Below are 19,590 nucleotides of genomic sequence, written 5' to 3'. Positions count from 1 at the left end.
TGGCATGAGGTTAGAGCTCAATATGGATGTTTGAATGGGCGAATGAATGAATATTGTAACTCACAGATTCACTCCTTCAATTCGGCCAATTTGGGGTCTTCTAATGAAAACTTTTCCGAGGGCTCTCTGACTGCTGTGAGGTAAAATCGAGCAAACTCTTCATGAAACATGAGCATTCCTGTGACCCTTTTTCTCTGGCCCGTAGCCCCTTCCCAAATGAATGTACTTCTAAGGAAAGACATTCAGTCAAGATGTTGGTGCCAGTTAGTCTAGTTGAAGGCAAGCTTCTATCATTTGCTTGATCAATTGATCAACTGATAGATAAATACAACTGTCTTTCTTCATATTTAATAAGCTCTTCATTATCTACCCTGCTTGGAGAAAAAAAAAAAAGAATATAACTCGTCACGTGTTCTAGTTAATAAAGAGTTGACACACGGGGATTGTCATCTTTCAAGAAATTGAGGAGTTCCTGTCGTGGCGCAGTGGTTAACGAATCCGACTAGGAACCATAAGGTTGCAGGTTTGGTCCCTGCCCTTGCTCAGTGGGTTAAGGATCCGGCGTTGCCGTGAGCTGTGGTGCAGGTTGCAGACGCGGCTCGGATCCCATGTTGCTGTGGCCCTGGAGTAGGCCGGTGGCTACGGCTCCGATTAGACCCCTAGCCTGGGAAACTCCATATGCCATGGGAGTGGCCCAAGAAATGGCAAAAAGACAGAAGGAAAAAAAAAAAAAAGAAATTGAGTGGTGATATTATGGTATTATACACTTAAACACTGAAACATTGATCATCATCTTTGACTGTGAAGAAGTACCTTGAGTATCCATCACGATGGAGCATCATCATTTGTCATCATATCGTGGAAGATGATGGTGTTGGGAACAGAGGTCTATCTGGTAAAGTTCCAGCCATTTACAAAGTGGAGAGAGAAAGCGTGTGTGTGTGTGTGTGTGTGTGTGTAGTCAGCCTTGTTCCAGAAAGATTTAACATAAAGTGGGTCTGAGGAGTATTTTGCCAGCTCGCAGACTTCCTTGTTCTTCCTTCCAGGAAGATCTCCAACACTTGGCTCAGCACTGGCTGGTTCACCATGACAATTGCCCTGGAGCTCTGTGACAGGATCAATGTGTATGGCATGGTGCCCCCAGACTTCTGCAGGTAGGATTTATTCTGCTAGTGTAATCCATCACCAGTGCTGGGCAGGGTTTATAAATATCTGATTCCAAATACCAACCACAAGACATGCCTTTCTGTCTTCTTGAAGCGATTAATTAACGTGTCCCTGGTCCTGGTTCGAGAAACAACAAACAGCATTTAATTATGCGATATAAAATATTGAAAGTTTTTGTTTGTACGGCTGGAGAATTAATCCATCTTGCGGGCTTCATTTATCCTCTGAATATTTATCAACCAAAAGTAATGCAATAATTGGCATAATATTAACAATGAACAAGCATTAAGAAATATGCGTTTTATTCTCATTTGAAAGGAGTGTGGTAATTTTTAATGAATTAAACAGGGCAATTTCTTTGACGGTAAGGCCTGTTTTCTAAAATTAAAATAATTCCTCTGAGTCTCCTTCCCTTTCCACATCAGTAGCCTTGGTTTGTGCTTCTAAGACCAAAAGCACAGGCATATAATTATTTTGATGTATCACTTTAAAGGGAACATGCGTACATCTCTGTTGCTACCTGAAGTTACCCAGCGGCATGTTCCCAGGCAGACTTTGGTGTGGACTCACAGATGCAGCTGAAAAATATTCAGGGGCTGATTTGTGGAAGCCCGATTGATAATTCCCCTGCAATCTAATGCTGTGATACCAACACACTCAGAAAGCTGCCTAGTTTTCAGGCATGACCTGCACACGGCCTCAGTCCTGGATCCTCAAACAGTAAAACTTAGGTGGGAGCACTTTTTAAACTTGATCATTCAAATGTGTGCTTGCTTATACCTTCATGTGTTTTAAACCCAATAGCTTCTTGCAGGTCATGGGCCTTTAGGCAAAACCTACAATTTGGAGGTTTGATGCAAGGATGGTGAAACATACTTAATCATGCTGTTACTACTTTGCCACTTTCTCTCACCCTTGGGGGAGCGGTTGGGGTTTTTTTTGTTGTTTTTTGACTTTTTTTTTTAGCTGCACCCATGGCATATGGAAGTGCCCAGGCTGGGAGTCAAATCGGAGCTACAGCTGCCAGCCTACGCCAGAGCCACAGCAATGCAGGATCTGAGCCGTGTCTGCAACCTACACCACGGCTCACGGCAATGCCTGTTCCTTATCCCACTGAGTGAGGACAGGGATTGAACCCACCACCTCATGGTTCCTAGTCAGATTCATTTCCGCTGCGCCATGATGGGAACTCCCCTCTCCCACCCTTTTTAATCCAGAGGCAACACAGCAGGAGTACTTGTTTATACGTAAGAATCAGGTCACAGGGGAAAAGCAAAGGTGTGGGCACTCCAGGCCTTTGAAATCCACCTGGACTCATGCATTCCCCAGAGACAGTGTCGTAAGGAAGGGTGTGAGTTCTGGAACCAGACTGCCCAGGTTCGAAGCCCGGCCGGGTCACTTACCAACCTAGTGCAACCTGGCACAGGTCATTCAGTCTCTCTGTGTCTCAGTTTCCTCGCTGCTAGAAGTGAATGTGGTGATAATAATAGACTCTACCCCATAAGGTTGTAGGTGGATTAAATAAAGGAATACATGTAAAGTGCCTGGAACAGCCCCAGTACATGGCCAGTCTGAGCTTAGAGTCTCACCCAGTTCCTCATCCCTTAATGTACTCGCTTTGTTTCCCTCTCTAACCTACATGCCAAAAAGTAAGGAGAATCATATTAAAAAGCTCACTGCCTCCTCAAACCAACAGGTGGAGTGGCAGCAGCACCTATGGGCAGGCCAACAGCCATCAAAGCTGACAGTTAGATGGCAGATATAATTATGCAGTATTGCTCTTAGGACGTCTAAGAGGAAGAGCATGAATAAAATTGAAATGTTCATGACTTAAAGTATGCAAGGAAATATTGCATTTATTATGGAAAACAAATGAAAGGCAAGTTAACCTGTCATTTCTCTTAGAGTTACTTCATCACCACTTCGTGCTCGTGGGCTGGGGACAATTTACAGAATGACACTGGTAAGGAAGTCAAGCTACTGTCCATGCATCGTGGGTTGCCACCCGCTCTGAGGTTCTTTAGTTGTTCTCACCAGATGCTTTTGGCAGGAATTCAAAGATCCCACCATGGGGTCCCATCAGGGAAAGTGGAGAAGTGTGCTGGGTATTGTCTGGAGCAGAGGGTGGGCTAAAAACAGCATCCTCTGCAGCCCTGGTGCCTGTCTAAGAATGATAAGAGTGGGGGAGAGCAGGAGCAGCTCAGACTGATTCCCAAGTTCCTTTCATCTTCATGTCCAGGACATGTGGGCTGAGCCAGCAGGCACCCAGTTCCCAACTGGTGACCTTGAGCCTTGCTGTCCTCATCTGCAAAATGGGCCTAAGAAAATACTGATAGAAGTAAACAGGTCATGGTGAGGATTAAATGAAACTATGAATGTAAAATGTTTGACACAGTGCCCAGCACACAGTTAGTGCTCAGGAAAGATGATTAAAATCATGAATAATACTAATACATTGGGAGTTTCCACTGTGGCTCAGCGGTAATGAACCCAAGTAGTATCCATGAGGATGCGGGTTCAATCTCTGGCCTTGCTCAGTGGGTTAAGGATCCTGTGTTGCTGTGAGCTATGGTATAGGTCACAAAGACAGCTCGGATCTGGGGTGGCTTTGGCTGTGGTGTAGGCTGGCAGCTGCAGCTCCAATTAGACCCTTAGCCTGGGAACTTCCATATGCTGCAGGTATGGCTCTTAAATAAGAAAAAAAAGTATTACTAATACATTACTGTAAGATACATAAAATAATGAATATAATCCTAAGGACTTGAGGGTCGCCCTGAAAGATACCAAGAATTTGGGGCAGTTCACAGCTCTTCTCTTTTAGAGGTTCATGATACGCCTGATCCACACAGAAACCTGACAAACACAGCAAAGCCACTTGGAGCCAAATGACTTGTAAACAGTATCTACCACCAGAGAATGAAAAAGCGACTTAGAATTTAATCCTGGAGTTCCCATTGTGGCTCAGCAGGTTAAGAACCTGACTAGCATCCATGAGGATGTGGGTTCGATCCCTGGCCTCACTCACTGGATTAAGGATCCAGCATTGCCATGAGCTGTGGTGTAGGTGGCAGACATGGCTTGGATCTCACATGGCTGTGGCTATGGTACAGGCCTGCAGCTGCAGCTCCGATTTGCCCCCTAGCCTGGGAACCTATGCTGCAGGTGTAACCCTAAAAAGGAAAAAAAAAAAAAAAAAAAGAAGGAAACAAGAGAGTCTTTAATAATAAATTATTTGGCATCAATAAAAATATTTTTTAAAAAAAAGGAGTTAATCCTGCTCCTAGTCTGACCATTCCCCCTTTTGCCTTGATTGTGAACAAAGCTAAGACCTCTAAGGCCATCAGGTACATGTATCAGGCACTCTAGGACTTGAAGAGGTAAGAGATCCCCAGGCCAAAAGTAGTAGAAAGACTTCGGGAGATGACAGACCTCAAGCTGGTTGAGTCCAGCATAAATTCCTCGAGGGCAGAGACATTGGTGTGTTTAGCCCACAGCTGGGACCCTGGTACGTAGGACAGCAGATGTGCCCTGACCTGGCCGATAGCGGATGCTCTGTACATAGAGAGTGAATGAATGGCCCTCTCCTCTGCTCTCCCTCCAATGCTATAGTAAAAGGATGTCTGTCTGGGTGAAAACAAGCCATTTCTGCCTCTCAGAAGCTGTGTGGCCTTGAGAAAATTACTCAAACGCACTGAGCCTTCGTTGCCTTGGGCAAGTTACTTAACAACTGTCTCTGAGGCTTTAGTTTCCATATCTGCAAGATGATGCTGACATTGGTACTTACCTCCAGGGTCTATATGATAATTCCATGAGGTAGTAGATGAGGAATGCTTGGCACAGTCTGGGTGTGTGTGGAGCAAGCACAAATGTACCAGATAAGGGGACCCACTAATCTATAGGCATAAATACCCATTAACCTGTGCAAGAAGCTGCCCAGAAGCCCTAACGAATGGTGCTCGGTTGGGGGAGAGGGCCTGACTGCTGCAAAGGGAAGGGGCACTAAGGCCTCCTATGCGTATCAGGTCCCACCCATTTTCCTCACCACTGAGAACTGGCTTCACATGGCCTCCAGCTCCCTGCAGGACTCCACACGGGCTGCTCACAGGGCACCACCTGCTCTATCGCTTCTTTAAAGTGCTCACTGAAATGAAGAGTTAGGCAGATGGGGCCAGATTTCAGCCAAAGGCTCTTTGGGAGGTAAATTAACCTTTTCAGACTTTGAGATACAACTAAGACCCCCAAAAGGAGTCATTTACTGAGTAAATCACAGAGACCCTGATTCATTCAACTAACTTGTGTGGGGCATTTGGGGACATAATTGAAAATGAATGAGACAGGCTTTCTGCCTTCAGTATCTTCAGAGTCACTTGGCCACGATTCAGTCGCAAGGGGCAGAAGGTTCAAAAGGCGCCTGTGGGAAAAAAATAACTGCGCTCCACCTGTCAGTAGTTTCTGACCCACAGGGCTTTCTTGAAGCATCCAGCTCTGGCCTTCTAAGGACCCCATCCAGAAGAACAAGGGCAAAGAACCAAGACTGGCCCCTCAAAGCAGATGGACTTCTCTCTGTCTTACATATGGGCTCTCCTTTAACAAAGGGCCCAGGGCAAATAAGAACCTAGGCAACCTTGACAACTGCTGGTCTAAGATACAGTCATGTTGCTGCTTTTTAATCTCAATCATACTCTCACATACTTTTAAGGACAATCTAATCATCACCTTGTTGTTGCCAAGGAAACTGAGGCACAGAAAGTCATTTCTATCAGCTTAGGGTGGCAGTGACCCAAAAAGGACTGTTGGCTGCCATATGCATGAGATGAGCATATGGAATAGGGAGAATAGGGAGGCGGGGACTACATTCTATCCTAGGGAGCAGACAGCTGAGAAATCCATGAGCACCTGGAATAGGGAGAGGGGGACTAGGTGGAATAGGGAGGTGGAATAGGGGGTGGAATAGGGAGCAGGGGGAATGGGAGAGGGTGACTACATTCTATCCTAGGGAGCAGACAGCTGAGAAATCCATGAGTGCCTGGTTTCCAAGAAATGGGGGTGGATTCACCCTGACAAACCATTTCATTGAGCCTTTATGATATTCCCAGGCAATAAATGTTATTATTATTATTGCCATTTTACATACAAAGCTTGAGGACAAGAAACAGCTGGCCAAGGTCATGGAGCAGGTAAGTAATGGAGCTAGGATTTGATTCAGGTCTCCAGGGCTCAAGAGCCCAAACACTGAACCCCTCACTCCACGGTTTCCAGTGCAGCAGCCCTCCTCCTCCAAGCTTTCCACGACCTCCTGTGTGAGTCAAACCCACCTGGGCCCCGCCTGGGCCCTCTGCCACCTCCACCCTGCCTCTCCTGTCCATCTCCTTCATCAGCCTGTAGTCTCCTTAAAAGAAGGGTCCTGTCTTAAGCCCCATGTATATCTTTCTCTTGCTGTGGTGTTTGGCACATAGTATGCATTCAGTATTGATTAACCCAATGAATAAATAAAAACCTTCCTTTCCTTGGCGGTGTTTAGGAGACTGATTTGATATTTATTCCCAGATCAGAAGAAGTGCCAGGAGAGGAGAGAATATAATGAGCAAGTGGCCAGTTCAGGTTTCAAGCGGTCCTGAGAAGTCACTGGTGGCCACCGATTCATTCCCAGCCAAGGCCAGTCAGTACTGGGTCCTCAGAGGGGCTCAGACACAAGGCATCATTTTCCAGCTTGCCTCTGTCACTGGACTCCAGCCTCATCAGTGTTCAGAAAGCTGGAAAAAATTCATGTCATGTCGCACCAGAGACAGCCTCGAAATATATTATTATGTGGATATAAACCCTTAAATCATGCCATATCCATAGAGGAAGTCAAATCCATTCTCTCTAGATAGACTATAAATTGCAATGAAAAAGATCTGTTATCATTGCTTTCCAAACTAAGTTATGGTGAGTATTTTTAATCTCATTTTCCATTGTAAATTATTTGCGATAATAATGGGCCAAGCATTTAAACGCTACCTAATAATCTTATTTCTGGTCCTACTTAATACATTACCAAGTTTACAACTCTCTGTTACCCATCATTTCTTGAGTATTAATTAGCAGAGTAATGACTCAGAGTGATCACTGTCATGGAACTAAATTAATATCTCATCCATAATGTGAAGGACATCTCAAAGGTATCATGAATATCAGAGAGTTGATTCTGCTAGAGTTATTAGCTAGTGCACATTAATAAAGCTGCCAGCATAACAGGGAAAAGTTCCACTGTGTGGAATCAGACGCTTACGGAGGACAGGTACAGAGTGGAGTGCAGGCACGTGGTTCACATTTTATGAAGTGAACTTACGATGCACTGTATTTTTTTCGTAGACCCTTAACTTTGCTGTAATTTCTCCTTCTTCCTTTGCTAGAATTCAACCAACTCTTACCAGTCACTGGGTGTTTTCCTCTCTCCCGTGGGTGCAATCGACCTGTTGAGAGATGTTATGCCCCCAGCCCCAGGGATGCCTGAGTTATGGGGGGATTCAGACGACTCATGGGCTTTTGGACCCATGAAGGGTGGACAGCTGCTGGCCCTTGGTGTTCCTTGTGCCCCAGAAATGCAAGTGTTAGTCCCCTGGCTTTCACAGTGTGGGGCAGCTTTCCTTCCAAAAAAAGAGGCTGTAAAGACAAGAAATGGGGCATTGCCATTGTAGCTCAGTGGAAACAAACCCAACTAGTATCCATGAGGATGCAGGTTTGATCCCTGGCCTCGCTCAGTGGGTTAAGGATCAGGCATTGCCGGAAGCTGCGATGTAGGTTAAAGACTCAGCTCTGATCTGACGTTGCTGTGGCTATGGCTTAGGCCAGCAGCTGTAACTCCAATTCAACCCATAGCCTGGGAACGTCCATATTTTGCAGGTACGGTCCTAAAAAAGCAAAAAGGCAAAGAAAAGTCAAAAAAAAGATAAGAAATGGAGGCGGCCAGATAAAGGTGGCTCTCGGGGCTCACGGGCCTACAGCACATGCGTAGGGAGGCCTGTGGGAGGAGCATTTTTTTCTGAATATTCCATAGTCTCCCTGAGGCCCCTAAGGCAAGCCAGCTTCCCAACAACCTTGACACTTAACAGCTGTTGATTCAGAGCTATTCCTCAAACATTCCCTGACCACCTGCTCTATGGGCTGCTTACCATGCCAAAAATAAAAGCGTGTTTGGAGAGATAAGTGAGTGCTCTAAGGAGAGGCAAAAGGACTCTTCTTTCCTCTGGACCTCTGTAGCCTTATAGATAGTCCAGCCCAGGCTCAGGGATCAGGGTCAACCTAAATCATACCCAGAAAGGGAAATATCCACTGTTTTTATATATATATATAAATATATGTATGTATATATAATATAGTTTATATATTGTGTGTACATATAATATAGTTTATATATTATGTGTGTGTTTATATATATATATATATATTTACATATGTGTGAGTGTGTGTGTATATATACACACACTTTTTAGGGCTGCATGTACGGCATATGGAAGTTCCCAGGCTAGGGGTCATACTGGAGCTTCAGCTACCAGCATACACCACAGCTACAGCAACGTGGGATCCGAGCTGTGTCTGCGACCTACACCACAGCTCACGGCAACACTGGATCCTTCACCACTGAGCGAGGCCAGGGATAGAACCTGCATCCTCATGGATCCTAGTTGGGTTTGTTAACTGCTGAGCCATGGAGGGAACTCCCCACCCTTACTTCTTAATGATAAAAGGTTTCTTTCCAATTGCACATATTAGCTTGAGAAGATTAAAAAATGGCACATTACCAATGTCTGCTGCCATTCGTGTCAGTAGGCAGGACTGTACGTGAGCGTGAGTCCTCTGCTTCACACCCTGACTGGCTTCACAGTGTCCATCTAGCCCGGCACCTCTATGGATGGATGCTTGGGCAGATGCAGCAAGACCAAGTTGCTCTCAGCCATGTGCTGCCAACCCCAATGGGAACCTGGGGACCATTAGCACAGATACCCACCTGGTGGGACAATGAATTTTTTTCAAGACACAGAGCCTCACTTTTAAGAGTACAGCTTTGGTTCAAATCTGGGTCCTGAAACTTCTTACATTTCTCTGTGCATGAGTTTTCTCATTTGTAAAACAGGGGTAGTCGTAACGGTACCATTTTCACTGGGGCAGGGTGAGGATTAAGTAAGTTAGTCCATGTGGAGCGCTGAGCGCTGTGTTTTGGGCTGAAAAGGTCAAGTCTGCAGCTTGGGTGGCCCCTGAGAAGGGCCATGTGCTTAAACCAGTCACAGGGCTCTCCCTAGGTGCTGGATGCTCATCCATCACACAGGACAGTGGTACTTACCTTAGACGCCTGATGGAGACTAAAGAAGATGATATCAGCCAAACCCTGAGATTTAGCAGGTACTTAACTAAATCAGCCATCTCAGACCTGGCTGCATATTAGAACCTCCTAAGGAACTTTTTCTGTTAACATTATTACCTTTTTAAAATGTTTGGTTTTAAAAAATTTTTAGGCTACAGGAAAAATTAAAAAAAAAAAAAAAGGTACAGAGCATTCTTACCCTTCAGACCCAGCTTCCCCTCGTGTTAACATTTTGTATCATTACAGTCCAGTTGTCAAAACTTAAGAAATTAGCACTGGTAAAATACTCTCAACTAAGGGATAGACTTTGCTCGGTGCCCACCCTTTTTCCTACTCATATTCTTTATCTCCTCTAGGATCCAACCCAGAATCCCCTGGCATTTACTTATCATGTCTCCATAGCCTCCTCCAGCCGGTGACAGTCCCTCTGTCTTTTGCTATCTCTTCTGACTCTGACACTTTTGAAGAATTCTGGCCATTACTGTGGGGTACCCATCACGCTGGGTTTGTGGGGTGTTTTCTCATTATTCTCAACATGCCTTACTGGGAAGGAGACGGAAGAAGCAGTAGCATCTCGAATCTAGAGGTGCATGACCTCAAAAGGTCTTATCACTGATGTATTAACCGTGGTCACTTGGTTACAATGGTGTCTGCTGGGCTGACGCATTATAAGGCTACTGGTTTTCACTGTCATTAATAAATTCCTTGGAGGGGTACTTTATGCAAATAACCTATTTCCCTTTCATCTTTGCCCCACTGGTGTTCCCTTCATTCGTGCATCTTGCCTGCAACAATTACTGTGTTGTCTTAAGGAGGGTGAATTTCTCTTCCCTCATTCTTTCCACATGTATTAATTGGAATTATTATGTAAAAAAGTGCTGTTTCTTCCCCCTCATTTATTTATTTACTCAGTAATTTCTTGAAATCATCATGGACTCGTGGATATTTATTTTATTTTATGGGACTGATAATCCAGTACTGCCATTCTTTATTTTGATACTCAAATCTGAGGCACTTTTTTAAATACCTATGCCTGGGACCTTCTCCAAATCAATTAAACCAGACTCTGTGGAGGTGGAACACAGGCAATCGTGTTTCTTGAAAGCTCCTCCTATGCACTAAATGTTAGTTCTTTCATTCTCCCTACCTGCTTTCTCTGTAAAGAAAAAAAAAAAAATCCTTCTTTCCAGTATTCTGCAGGATTTGTTCCCACCCTGGCCCTGCAGGGCTGATGACAGGCTGCAGCCACCTGGGGAACTGGCTCTGTGATTGTCACGCTCCGCACCCCCACCCCTTCAACCCAGAGCCTCTCCTGGCCCAGAACAGCAACCTGAGTGCCAGAATCCTCCCTTTGACAACAGTGGCCTCTTGATGTGGAAATTCTGCTGGTACTTCTTGTTGTTTTCACTTGGATCCGGTGGAGGAAGAAAAACACCGTGGCAGCCTTTAGAAAGTCAGGCTTGAGAAAAGACTTAGGGAATTATAACCTTGAACTTCCCGAAGGAAGGGCTCCCTGAATGTTACGGTCGACGACAGCTGACGGCAGGCGGCAGGCTGACAACCTGGAAGGCAGTGACTGCAATTGCTTTGGCTCGGCCTTCTTGAGTCTCACCAAACACTTTTCTGCCATTTGGGCAAAGTTTGAAAGTGTGAAAACAACCCCCACTTGTCTGAACATCTTTGAAACCATAATAACCAAAGATGTCAATTTAATGCTCCCTTTATGAGATCAGTATGGAGCCAGCTACATTTTCATTCAAGGAGACGGCCTTCCTGAATAAGGAAATTGATCCTATAGCATCCTTTAGCTGGTTTCCAATTTCCCTCTATTCCTAGGTACCAAATCAATCTCATGCTATTTTTAGAAACCCTATTGTTTCCTTAGTCTGGTTGATGCCAATAATATGTCCAGAACTTAAAAGAATCGGATTTAAAACTGATTTGTACTGAAATAAAAGATTAACCCAGGGTCTACCATGGCAACATGAGTTTCGCATTGTTCCCCAAATTATGTCATATGAATCTGGGGAGATTTGTCTCGGGTATCTCTTTCCTTTTGTTTATTTTTTTTCCTTCCTAGTGGTCAGTTCCAACTTGAATTTTTCCTACCATGCACTATCTATATCGAAAATACCTTCTGGAGTTCCCGTCGTGGCTCAGTGGTTAACGAATTCGACTAGGAACCATGAGGTTGCGGGTTCGATTCCTGGCCTCACTCAGTGGGTTAAGGATCTGGCATTGCCATGAGCTGTGGTGTAGGTCAAAGACGCAGCTCGGATCTGGCCTTGCTGTAGCTGTGGCGTAAGCCAGTGGCTGTAGCTCTGATTCGACCCCTAGCCTGGGAACCTCCATATGCCGCAGGTGCGACCCTAAAAAAAGACCAAAAAAAAGAAAGAAAGAAAGAAAGAAAACTCCTTCTATTAAAATTTTAAGGGGATTCCCATTTCTCGGGTAAATAAATAGGTGAACGCTGCAATAACTAGACAGGACAGGATCTGCTGTCTCACTAGAGAACATAGAAGCACTTCCAAGAGAGGCATAAGAGAGATGCGGAGTACTGCCTCAGCGCAGCATGTGACCCAGGGTGAAGAAGGTTTAAATGCTGCCTGACAAAAATAAATCTCTCTTCCTGGAAGGACTTTAACCTCAGAGGAGAGGAAGCTCAAAGGTTTATTGTTGTCAGAGCCGCAACCTCAACACCCCTTTTGATAAAAGACTTCGATCCCTGACCCCAGGAAAGTTGCTACTCTAAAAGCCATTTGTGTATTGATCTCCTCTGAAGAAAGCAAATAGGTATCTAGTGAGATGCGCGCCCCTGGGAAACCAAGTTACTGTACTTAGAGTAGAGCCTGGAGGGGGACCCCAGGGCATCAGGCGTGGTGAGGTGATGTGCAGGAAGCTGGGATGCCTTTTAGGAGACATGCAAAGGAGAGACCAAGAAGAGCTTAGCCTCTGCAACAAGGCAAAGTGTGAGTGGAGGTGAGTGTGGCTCAAGGGAGGGAGGTGTGTCCACTGGGATATAGTGACATCTCTTATCACATAGACTTCAAGAGAGAAAAGGTGGCATGGCCAGAACAGAAACCAGTCTGAGACCAGGCTCTTGGGTGGTTAGCTATTGAATAACCCTACATCGGGGGACCCCCCCCCTCCCCAACCCCCACGTGTTAACCTTGTTCACATTAACTTGAAGAAATGAGCCCGTGTGTCTCCTTTGAGATGGAGGCAGGCATGTAGAGACAGAAGAGGGATGGGACTGTCAGGCTACCCTGCAGGAGCTGAGGGTTTGGAATTTCTTGATATGGAGGCCCTAGATTTGAGAATGTGGTCAATCTAAAGAAACAAGAAGAGAACAGTGGCCTTGTACCTGCTCCCTTTCTCCCGGGGCATCAGACTTGGATCATCAGCTTCCTGTTACTGGAGGAGAAATTGCCTTTAGAGGCCTGCCGTTTTGCTGCTGCCTCCATATACATGTCCTTCAACAACAGAAATTCCACAAAATATTTCTTGAGCACCTGCTAGGAACAAGACAAAGCTCTGCTCTTATGAACAGAGAGTAAGCAAAGGAATATCCCCAGCAGTTTCAGAGAGTGCTGAAGGTCATCAAGAAAATAAATCCAAGTGATGTGGGGTGAAGGGGCCAGTGTTCGGGTAAGACCACCCTGAGGAGGAGACATTTGAGTTGATGCCCAGCCGTGGGAAGCAGTGAGCTGGTGGGCGCGCGCAGTCCAGCTAGGTGACTGCCCTCAAGAGCTAAGGTTCCAGGGTCAGGACCAGCTCGGTCAAGTAGATGATCACAGAGGCCAGGAAGGTGGGAGCATAGTGGACAAGGTTGGGTGGGTTAGGAGAAGGCTCTAGAGAGGAGCCAGGTCACAGAACCCACCATAGGCCATGGCTTTAGAAGCCCCATTGTTTTGGAAGCAGCTGGAGGATTTGGGGTGGGCTTGAGTGGGGAAGGAGGATGACCTGTGTTTTTTTTAATTGTTTTTCTTTTTAGGGCTGCACCTGTGGCCTATGGAGGTTCCCAGGCTAGGGGTTGAATCAGGGCTGTGGCTGCCGGCCTACATCACAGCCACAGCAACGCAGGATCCGAGCCGCACCCGTGACCTATGCCACAGCTCACAGCCATGCCAGATTCTTAATCCAATGAGCAAGACCAGGGATAGAACCCGCATCTTCATGGATACGAGTCAGGTTCTCAACCCGCTGAGCCACCACAGGAGCTCCTTTAATTTCTTTTATTAAGGTACAGTTGATTTACAATATCGTGTCAATTTCTGCTGCATGGTTTTGTTTTGTAACTATCTTCCTAGCTGTTTGGGCTGAACAGACTGTAGGGGGCAAGAGTGGAGAGGAGAGCAACAGTCGGGTCTCCTTACTATATTATTTCTAAATCCCCAAAGCCTGAATGTCCTGTAGCACACTTTTAACCTGGCTGTTTGATCACCACGGTCACAGTTTATTTCACAACCCCAGAACCTCTCTCCACTTGCACCTGGCTTACACATCAGAAAAGCCATGTGTTGAATTCATTTAACTTGAAAGTATGGTTTCAAGTGCTTATCAGCTTTTTAAAGATAACATCTTACATCCATCAGTGAAAGGGACGTTTTTGTTTTGTTTTGTTTGCTTTAATTAGCTATCTGATTTTCCTCCTGCAGGGATCCCAATCACCCTTCAGTACCTTATCACTACTACGAACCTTTTGGACCCGATGAATGCACAATGTACCTCTCCCATGAGCGAGGCCGGAAGGGCAGTCATCACCGCTTCATCACAGAGAAACGCGTCTTTAAGAACTGGGCACGGACATTCAATATTCACTTTTTTCAACCAGACTGGAAACCAGACTCACTGGCTGTAAATCATCCTGAGAACAAACCCGTGTTCTGAGGAATGTGTGTAGTCAGGCTGAATTCCCAAGGACCACGGTATCAGATATCAGACATCCTGCCACTGAAGCTCCTGAACCACCAGACACGAAAGAGGAACAGACCTGGTCGCAGGGATGGCTTCACACCCCAGGAGGTACCACAGACAGAGGCATGATTGCAGAACCGTGCCCTTGGCTTGTGAGGGAATATTCCAGAAATGGATCCATCCCGATGAGTGTTGTCCCTTTCAAAAGGGGTTACCTAAGGCGCTGAACACTCATTTCCGTGATGCTGCCATGGCTAAAAACATTTTGGCTCTCTTTAAGTATTGCCTTTGAAACGGAAATGTGAGCAACTCAACCATATTACTTGTGCTCCTTTATAGAAATATCACATCAAAAGACATTTTTTTCTATCAAACTGTATCCCCACCTGAGCTATAACCTTTGTCATCTGTTGGACTCTGTACGTGTGATTTGTAAAAAGCAGCCTGAGAGTGTGGATGTGATTTCTGAAGAGTACATCTCCCTGACTTTCATAAAGCGAATGCCCAATATTTATTTATTGAGAGTTTTTTAGTGCGCTCTCGGCCAGTATTTTTATAGATTATGATTATGTGGTTATTTGTCCTTCCTCACTCTTTAATTCCAAGTGATGGCTGGAAAAGGCCTGGAACTGGGAGGTGGTTTGGGGCTTGGAAATATCGCATTGCAGTTTTTGAACCCTCGGGCTTCGAGAACAGCGATGACATTTTCCAATGTGCAAAAATATTCCAAATGACAAAATGAAAACCCATACCTGTGTCATTCAAACAAAAAAGATACCAACAGGAGAAACTTAAAAAGATAGTTTGCCTCAGTAATAATTGATGTAGGTCACTTTCCTTAAGCCCTAGTTTCCTCTTCTGCAAAATGATGTCATCACTGTACCAGATGACCCCTTAAATGTCATTCCAAATCTGAAATTCTCTCAAAGAGCCTCTCATTGACCCATGCAAGGACTTTGCACTTGGAATGGTGGGGCTCCCACAGTAGCAGGAGCCTTATATTTTAGGGGGCCTTTATTCCCCTACTACCTATCTCCCTCTTGTGGTTGAAAACATACCTCCTCCCTGGTCCCCATTGGAATAATTCCATCCTCTGCTTCTCTGGTGCTTCTTGCACCAAAAAAAGAAAAAAAAAGAGAAGGAGAGAGAGAAACATCCATGCAATTCCCTGGCTACAAGAGCAAGGAACTGCACTTCTGTGAGTCTGTGAGGAGAAGAAAATACCAGGAGGTACCCCATCATACGACTCGCTTATCTTATGAACTACTCAGATTGACTCACTGCAAACCTTACATTATTTTCACTGCCGTTCCCTGGTCTGCAGGAGTATAAAGGACTTATTTTATTCAGAGCCAAGATAAGCTAGTATGAAAGATTTTCATTTACACAAGTAACATTGCTCAAAAATAGCCTTTTGAAAATATACCGATGTTTTCTTTACACATAACTTAGGAGGCATTAATTTCTCTAATGCTGAATTTGAAGGCACCAGCAAATATTACGGATGGAGACTGACATTGTTTTACAAAACATGACCTGGTGTTTGATTAAAGGTGGTTTCTCATAGTTCCACCTCTTTTCCCTTTCCTTAATTAGCACTAAGTTTCCATTCCCCTGCACTAACTAGTACTATCCATTATATGGAGTACTGTTGTTGCAATGTAAACACAGCTCAGATATTTATATAGCAAAAAAAAAAAAAAGTGTTGGTTTTATTGTGACGTGACTAGAGCTGTAAAAAGCCAATGCCACTGAAAGGTCTGTCCAATACATACTGGGATGTGTTCTTTAATTTTTCTCAGTTTTGAAAGAGAAAGAAGAATTTGATTCCAGCACAGTGTCTTCTACAGCATGGACTCTGAACAGACAGTACTTTATGAACTTATGGAAAGGCATAAGAATTTTACATAAATGATTCATAAGCCACCTTTCCCATCACTGGAAGAGATTATATTGCTCAGATGTAAGTAGCTCCTTTAACAAGTTTTGTATTTTTAGGGAAATTTGGAAAGGTGTTCTTGGGACCTGCAAAGATGTACCTAAGTTACCTAATCTAATAATAGCGCAGATGTCTGTATTATCCTCAAGTTTTAGGGTTTTGTTTTCTCTTTGAAGACAGTGTGATAGCTCCATCTTTTTTGTAACGTTTCCTTCTCCAATACTCAACAGAGTGTAAAGCAAAGGAATTCTGAAATTCCGGCTTCCTTGGGAAGTATTTTAAATCTACATGTGGCTAGGATATGTATGTGAGTTTATATTTTTTAAAACATGGTGTAAATATGTAAGAAATTATCACTGGGGCAGTGGTGTGGATTACAGCATTTAAAGAAAATATTTAGAATTCTGATAGATTGTGCTGCTGGACCTGGTTGTGGGCAATTGAACTCTTATCTTGCCACTGTCATTTCATGACTATCAGTCTTAACACCATTCAACACCATTAAAATCAACTCTGATATAAAAGACTGCAAAACCATGTTCACAGACCTCAGTGATTTCAATATCCGACTGGGTTTGAAGCCTAAGTTATATTTGTTATGGTGTATACCTTTCTCCTCTCTCCCCAGCTGTGTCATCCGCTTCCTCCTAGCTTTTAAGACCACAGTAATACAAAGCCACGGCTGGCCCATCCGTGGCATCTGTTATTCCAACACAAGAACATTTGGCAGAGGCCATTACAATAGATAGCCATTATGGGCAAAGATACAGGAATGCACAAACAAAATCAATCACTTAAAATGGCCCATAAAAAGAGGAATCTTACATTTAATATTCTACAGTAAATATTCACCCAAGAAAGCATACATTAAAAGAACATTAGGAGGTAAATATTCAGTGTGCCGCGTGGGGCCTTCGCTGTGTGATTTCCATTACGGTTAATGGGTGTTTGGTAACTAAATCCCTGTGCTTCACTAACCCTGCTATGTGCTCCTGAGGGCTAGACATAAAACCAGCACAATGCATGAACTTCCAAGGTCCTAAGATTGCAGAGGTAGAGGTTTTCTCCAAAAAATCAGCGAAAGCAAAGTGCTGTACCTAAAAGAGACTTTTCTGTGAGATCCCTTGCATTCTTTAGTTACTACCAGATACGTGTATCAGATTCCCAACAAGACCAGTACAGATTACCTTTGTTTTCTGAAGGTCTCTCCATTACCGATCTATTGGAATTATCTTAAAATGGGAGGCTGTAACCTCATTTTGAAATAAAAAACTTAGCTCAAAAATTTTAAATATTGGAGTTCCCATTGTGGCTCAGTGGGTTAAGGACCCAACATAGTCTCTGAGGATGCGGGTTTGATCCCTGGCCTCACTCAGTGGGTGAAGGCTCTGGCATTGCCTCAAGCTGGGGCATAGATCACAGCTGCAATTCAGAACTGGTGCTGCTGTGGCTGTGGCTTAGGTGCATAGCTATAGCTCTGATTCGACCCTTAGCCTGGGAACTTCCATATGCCGTAGGCACAGGCGTAAAAGTAAAATAAAAAATAAAAAGATTTTTTTAAAAATTCAAACTATTCATTTAGAAGAGAAAGATACAAGTGGAAAGAAAATGTTGAACTTCTCTTAGGATTAAGACAGTGTTGTTTAAATACATGTGTGCCTATTTAATAGGCCCAAATATTTGCCCTTATGTAGGAGTGAAATATATCCTGGATTGTTAAACAGACCAACTTTGAGAGATGGGTCCATGTTCCTACTCTCTCGGTGGTGTTAGGAGGTGAGGTTAATGCTCCTACATCTTTCATACTTGACCAAAGCATTCTTTCATCCTCACTGCTTCTCTCATAAACCTCATTCTGTCTGCTGTCACTCTCTCCTGATCATCTTCTTTTGTCTACAGTGTGCTCTTAAACCAGCAGTCTTTGGGGGCTGTTAAGATCTTCCTTATAGGTTCTTAAACTAGAGACCTGCCTGGGGAACGGATTTGGGGTAGGTCCCGCCAGAGCAATGGCCATAGTAGGTGGGAAGACTCCATCTGGCTACAGGACAAAGGACTTCAGAAGTGTCATCCTGATTCCCCCGGGAAGAAGAGAGGAGTTCCAAGATAATGGACTTTCAGGGCTAAAGCCAGGACAGTCCCAGGAAAGCCAGGTCAGTGGGTCACCCTATCAAAAGGCCACCTCAACCAGAACTATAACACTAAGGCCTTCAGGGTAAAAGTGAACCAACTGCCTAGCTTCTAGCACAATGCCAGAAGACACTTTGGAATGCAAAGCTTTTACAAGCTTTAAAAAGGAATAGGAGTAACTCCCTTTTGCCAGCTCCCTCATCCCCACCTACTCAGGGTATTGAGCCACCATAGAAATGAAAAAAAAAGACTGCAATCTTGTTTGTTTTATTCAGTGCCCTAAATTATATGCTACCTTGGATTGTCCTTTGTCTTTTTATAGATGTGTCCTGTGAGTCTAATTAGATTGTAAGCTCTTTGAGAGCAGGCCGTTTCTGCTTTGTCTTTGTAGCCCAATGCCTAGCACAGTGCCTTGCACACAATAGGCGCTCAATAAATGTCTGTTGTTGATGATGACCTCTTAATGTTGGTCCATTGGATTGATATTTGGTATATATTCTTCCATTTAAGAAGTACAAGAGACAGAATGGGTGATGAAATAGTTAAATCTCAAGTGGGTATTTACAGGGTCCGTATTTAAACCTATAACATTTTTAATCAACAGAGCTGACCTAGTTTGGATAAGACGATATTGCTGAATTCATTAGGTTCACTAATGCTGGCTGTTCTGAACACGCAGACAAAATGAAATTCAGCAGGCTCTATGTTCTCACTGTTAGTGAGCAGCTCTTAGCACAAATTAAATTTAATATTGACAAATGCTATACCACACGAAAAAGGCAAAAGGCATCTTGGGCTCTGATTTCTGTGGTTCAGCTACAGAAGGGAGGCTAAAGCGAAATGATTGGAGCCTGCCTTAAACTTGACAGCCCACTGAAGCTGCTGAGAACCCAGCTCGTGGTTACTGAGGTTCTATAAAACGTAAGCATATATTAATCTTAAAAATAAAATAACCCCTTCAAAAAAACACTTCTGTTGGGAGTTCCCTGGTGGCTTAGTGATTAGGATTCGGCACTTCCATCCTGCGGTCCGGGATTCAATCTCTAATCTGGGAACTGAGATACCACCTCAAGCTGCTGCATGCTAAGGCAAAAAA

At 44.2% G+C, this 19,590-nt stretch overlaps 1 protein-coding gene across 3 annotated transcripts in view; it reads left to right on the top strand.

Moving 5' to 3' along the window:
- The window catches only part of ST6GALNAC5 (ST6 N-acetylgalactosaminide alpha-2,6-sialyltransferase 5), a 188,589-nt gene extending 169,631 nt beyond the window's left edge, over positions 1-18,958 (top strand). Inside the window, exons 4-5 of one of the 3 annotated variants that reach the window (XR_014805019.1) lie at positions 1,047-2,135; positions 4,286-4,365. Coding sequence is in view for 2 of the 3 variants with exons in the window: in XM_084958685.1 (XP_084814811.1) it covers positions 1,047-1,154; positions 14,170-14,401 (340 nt within the window). In the remaining variant the exon portion in view is untranslated. 3 annotated transcript variants of the gene reach the window in all.
- The last annotated feature ends 632 nt before the right edge of the window (positions 18,959-19,590 follow it).

This window comes from Sus scrofa, chromosome 6 (genome assembly GCF_054392235.1).
Source record: "Sus scrofa isolate SSC_HxYL_T2T_F1_AM1 chromosome 6, Sscrofa_HxYL_maternal_Yorkshire_Landrace_v2.0, whole genome shotgun sequence".
Lineage (NCBI taxonomy): Eukaryota > Metazoa > Chordata > Mammalia > Artiodactyla > Suidae > Sus > Sus scrofa.
This window is presented reverse-complemented; position numbering and strand designations above follow the sequence as displayed.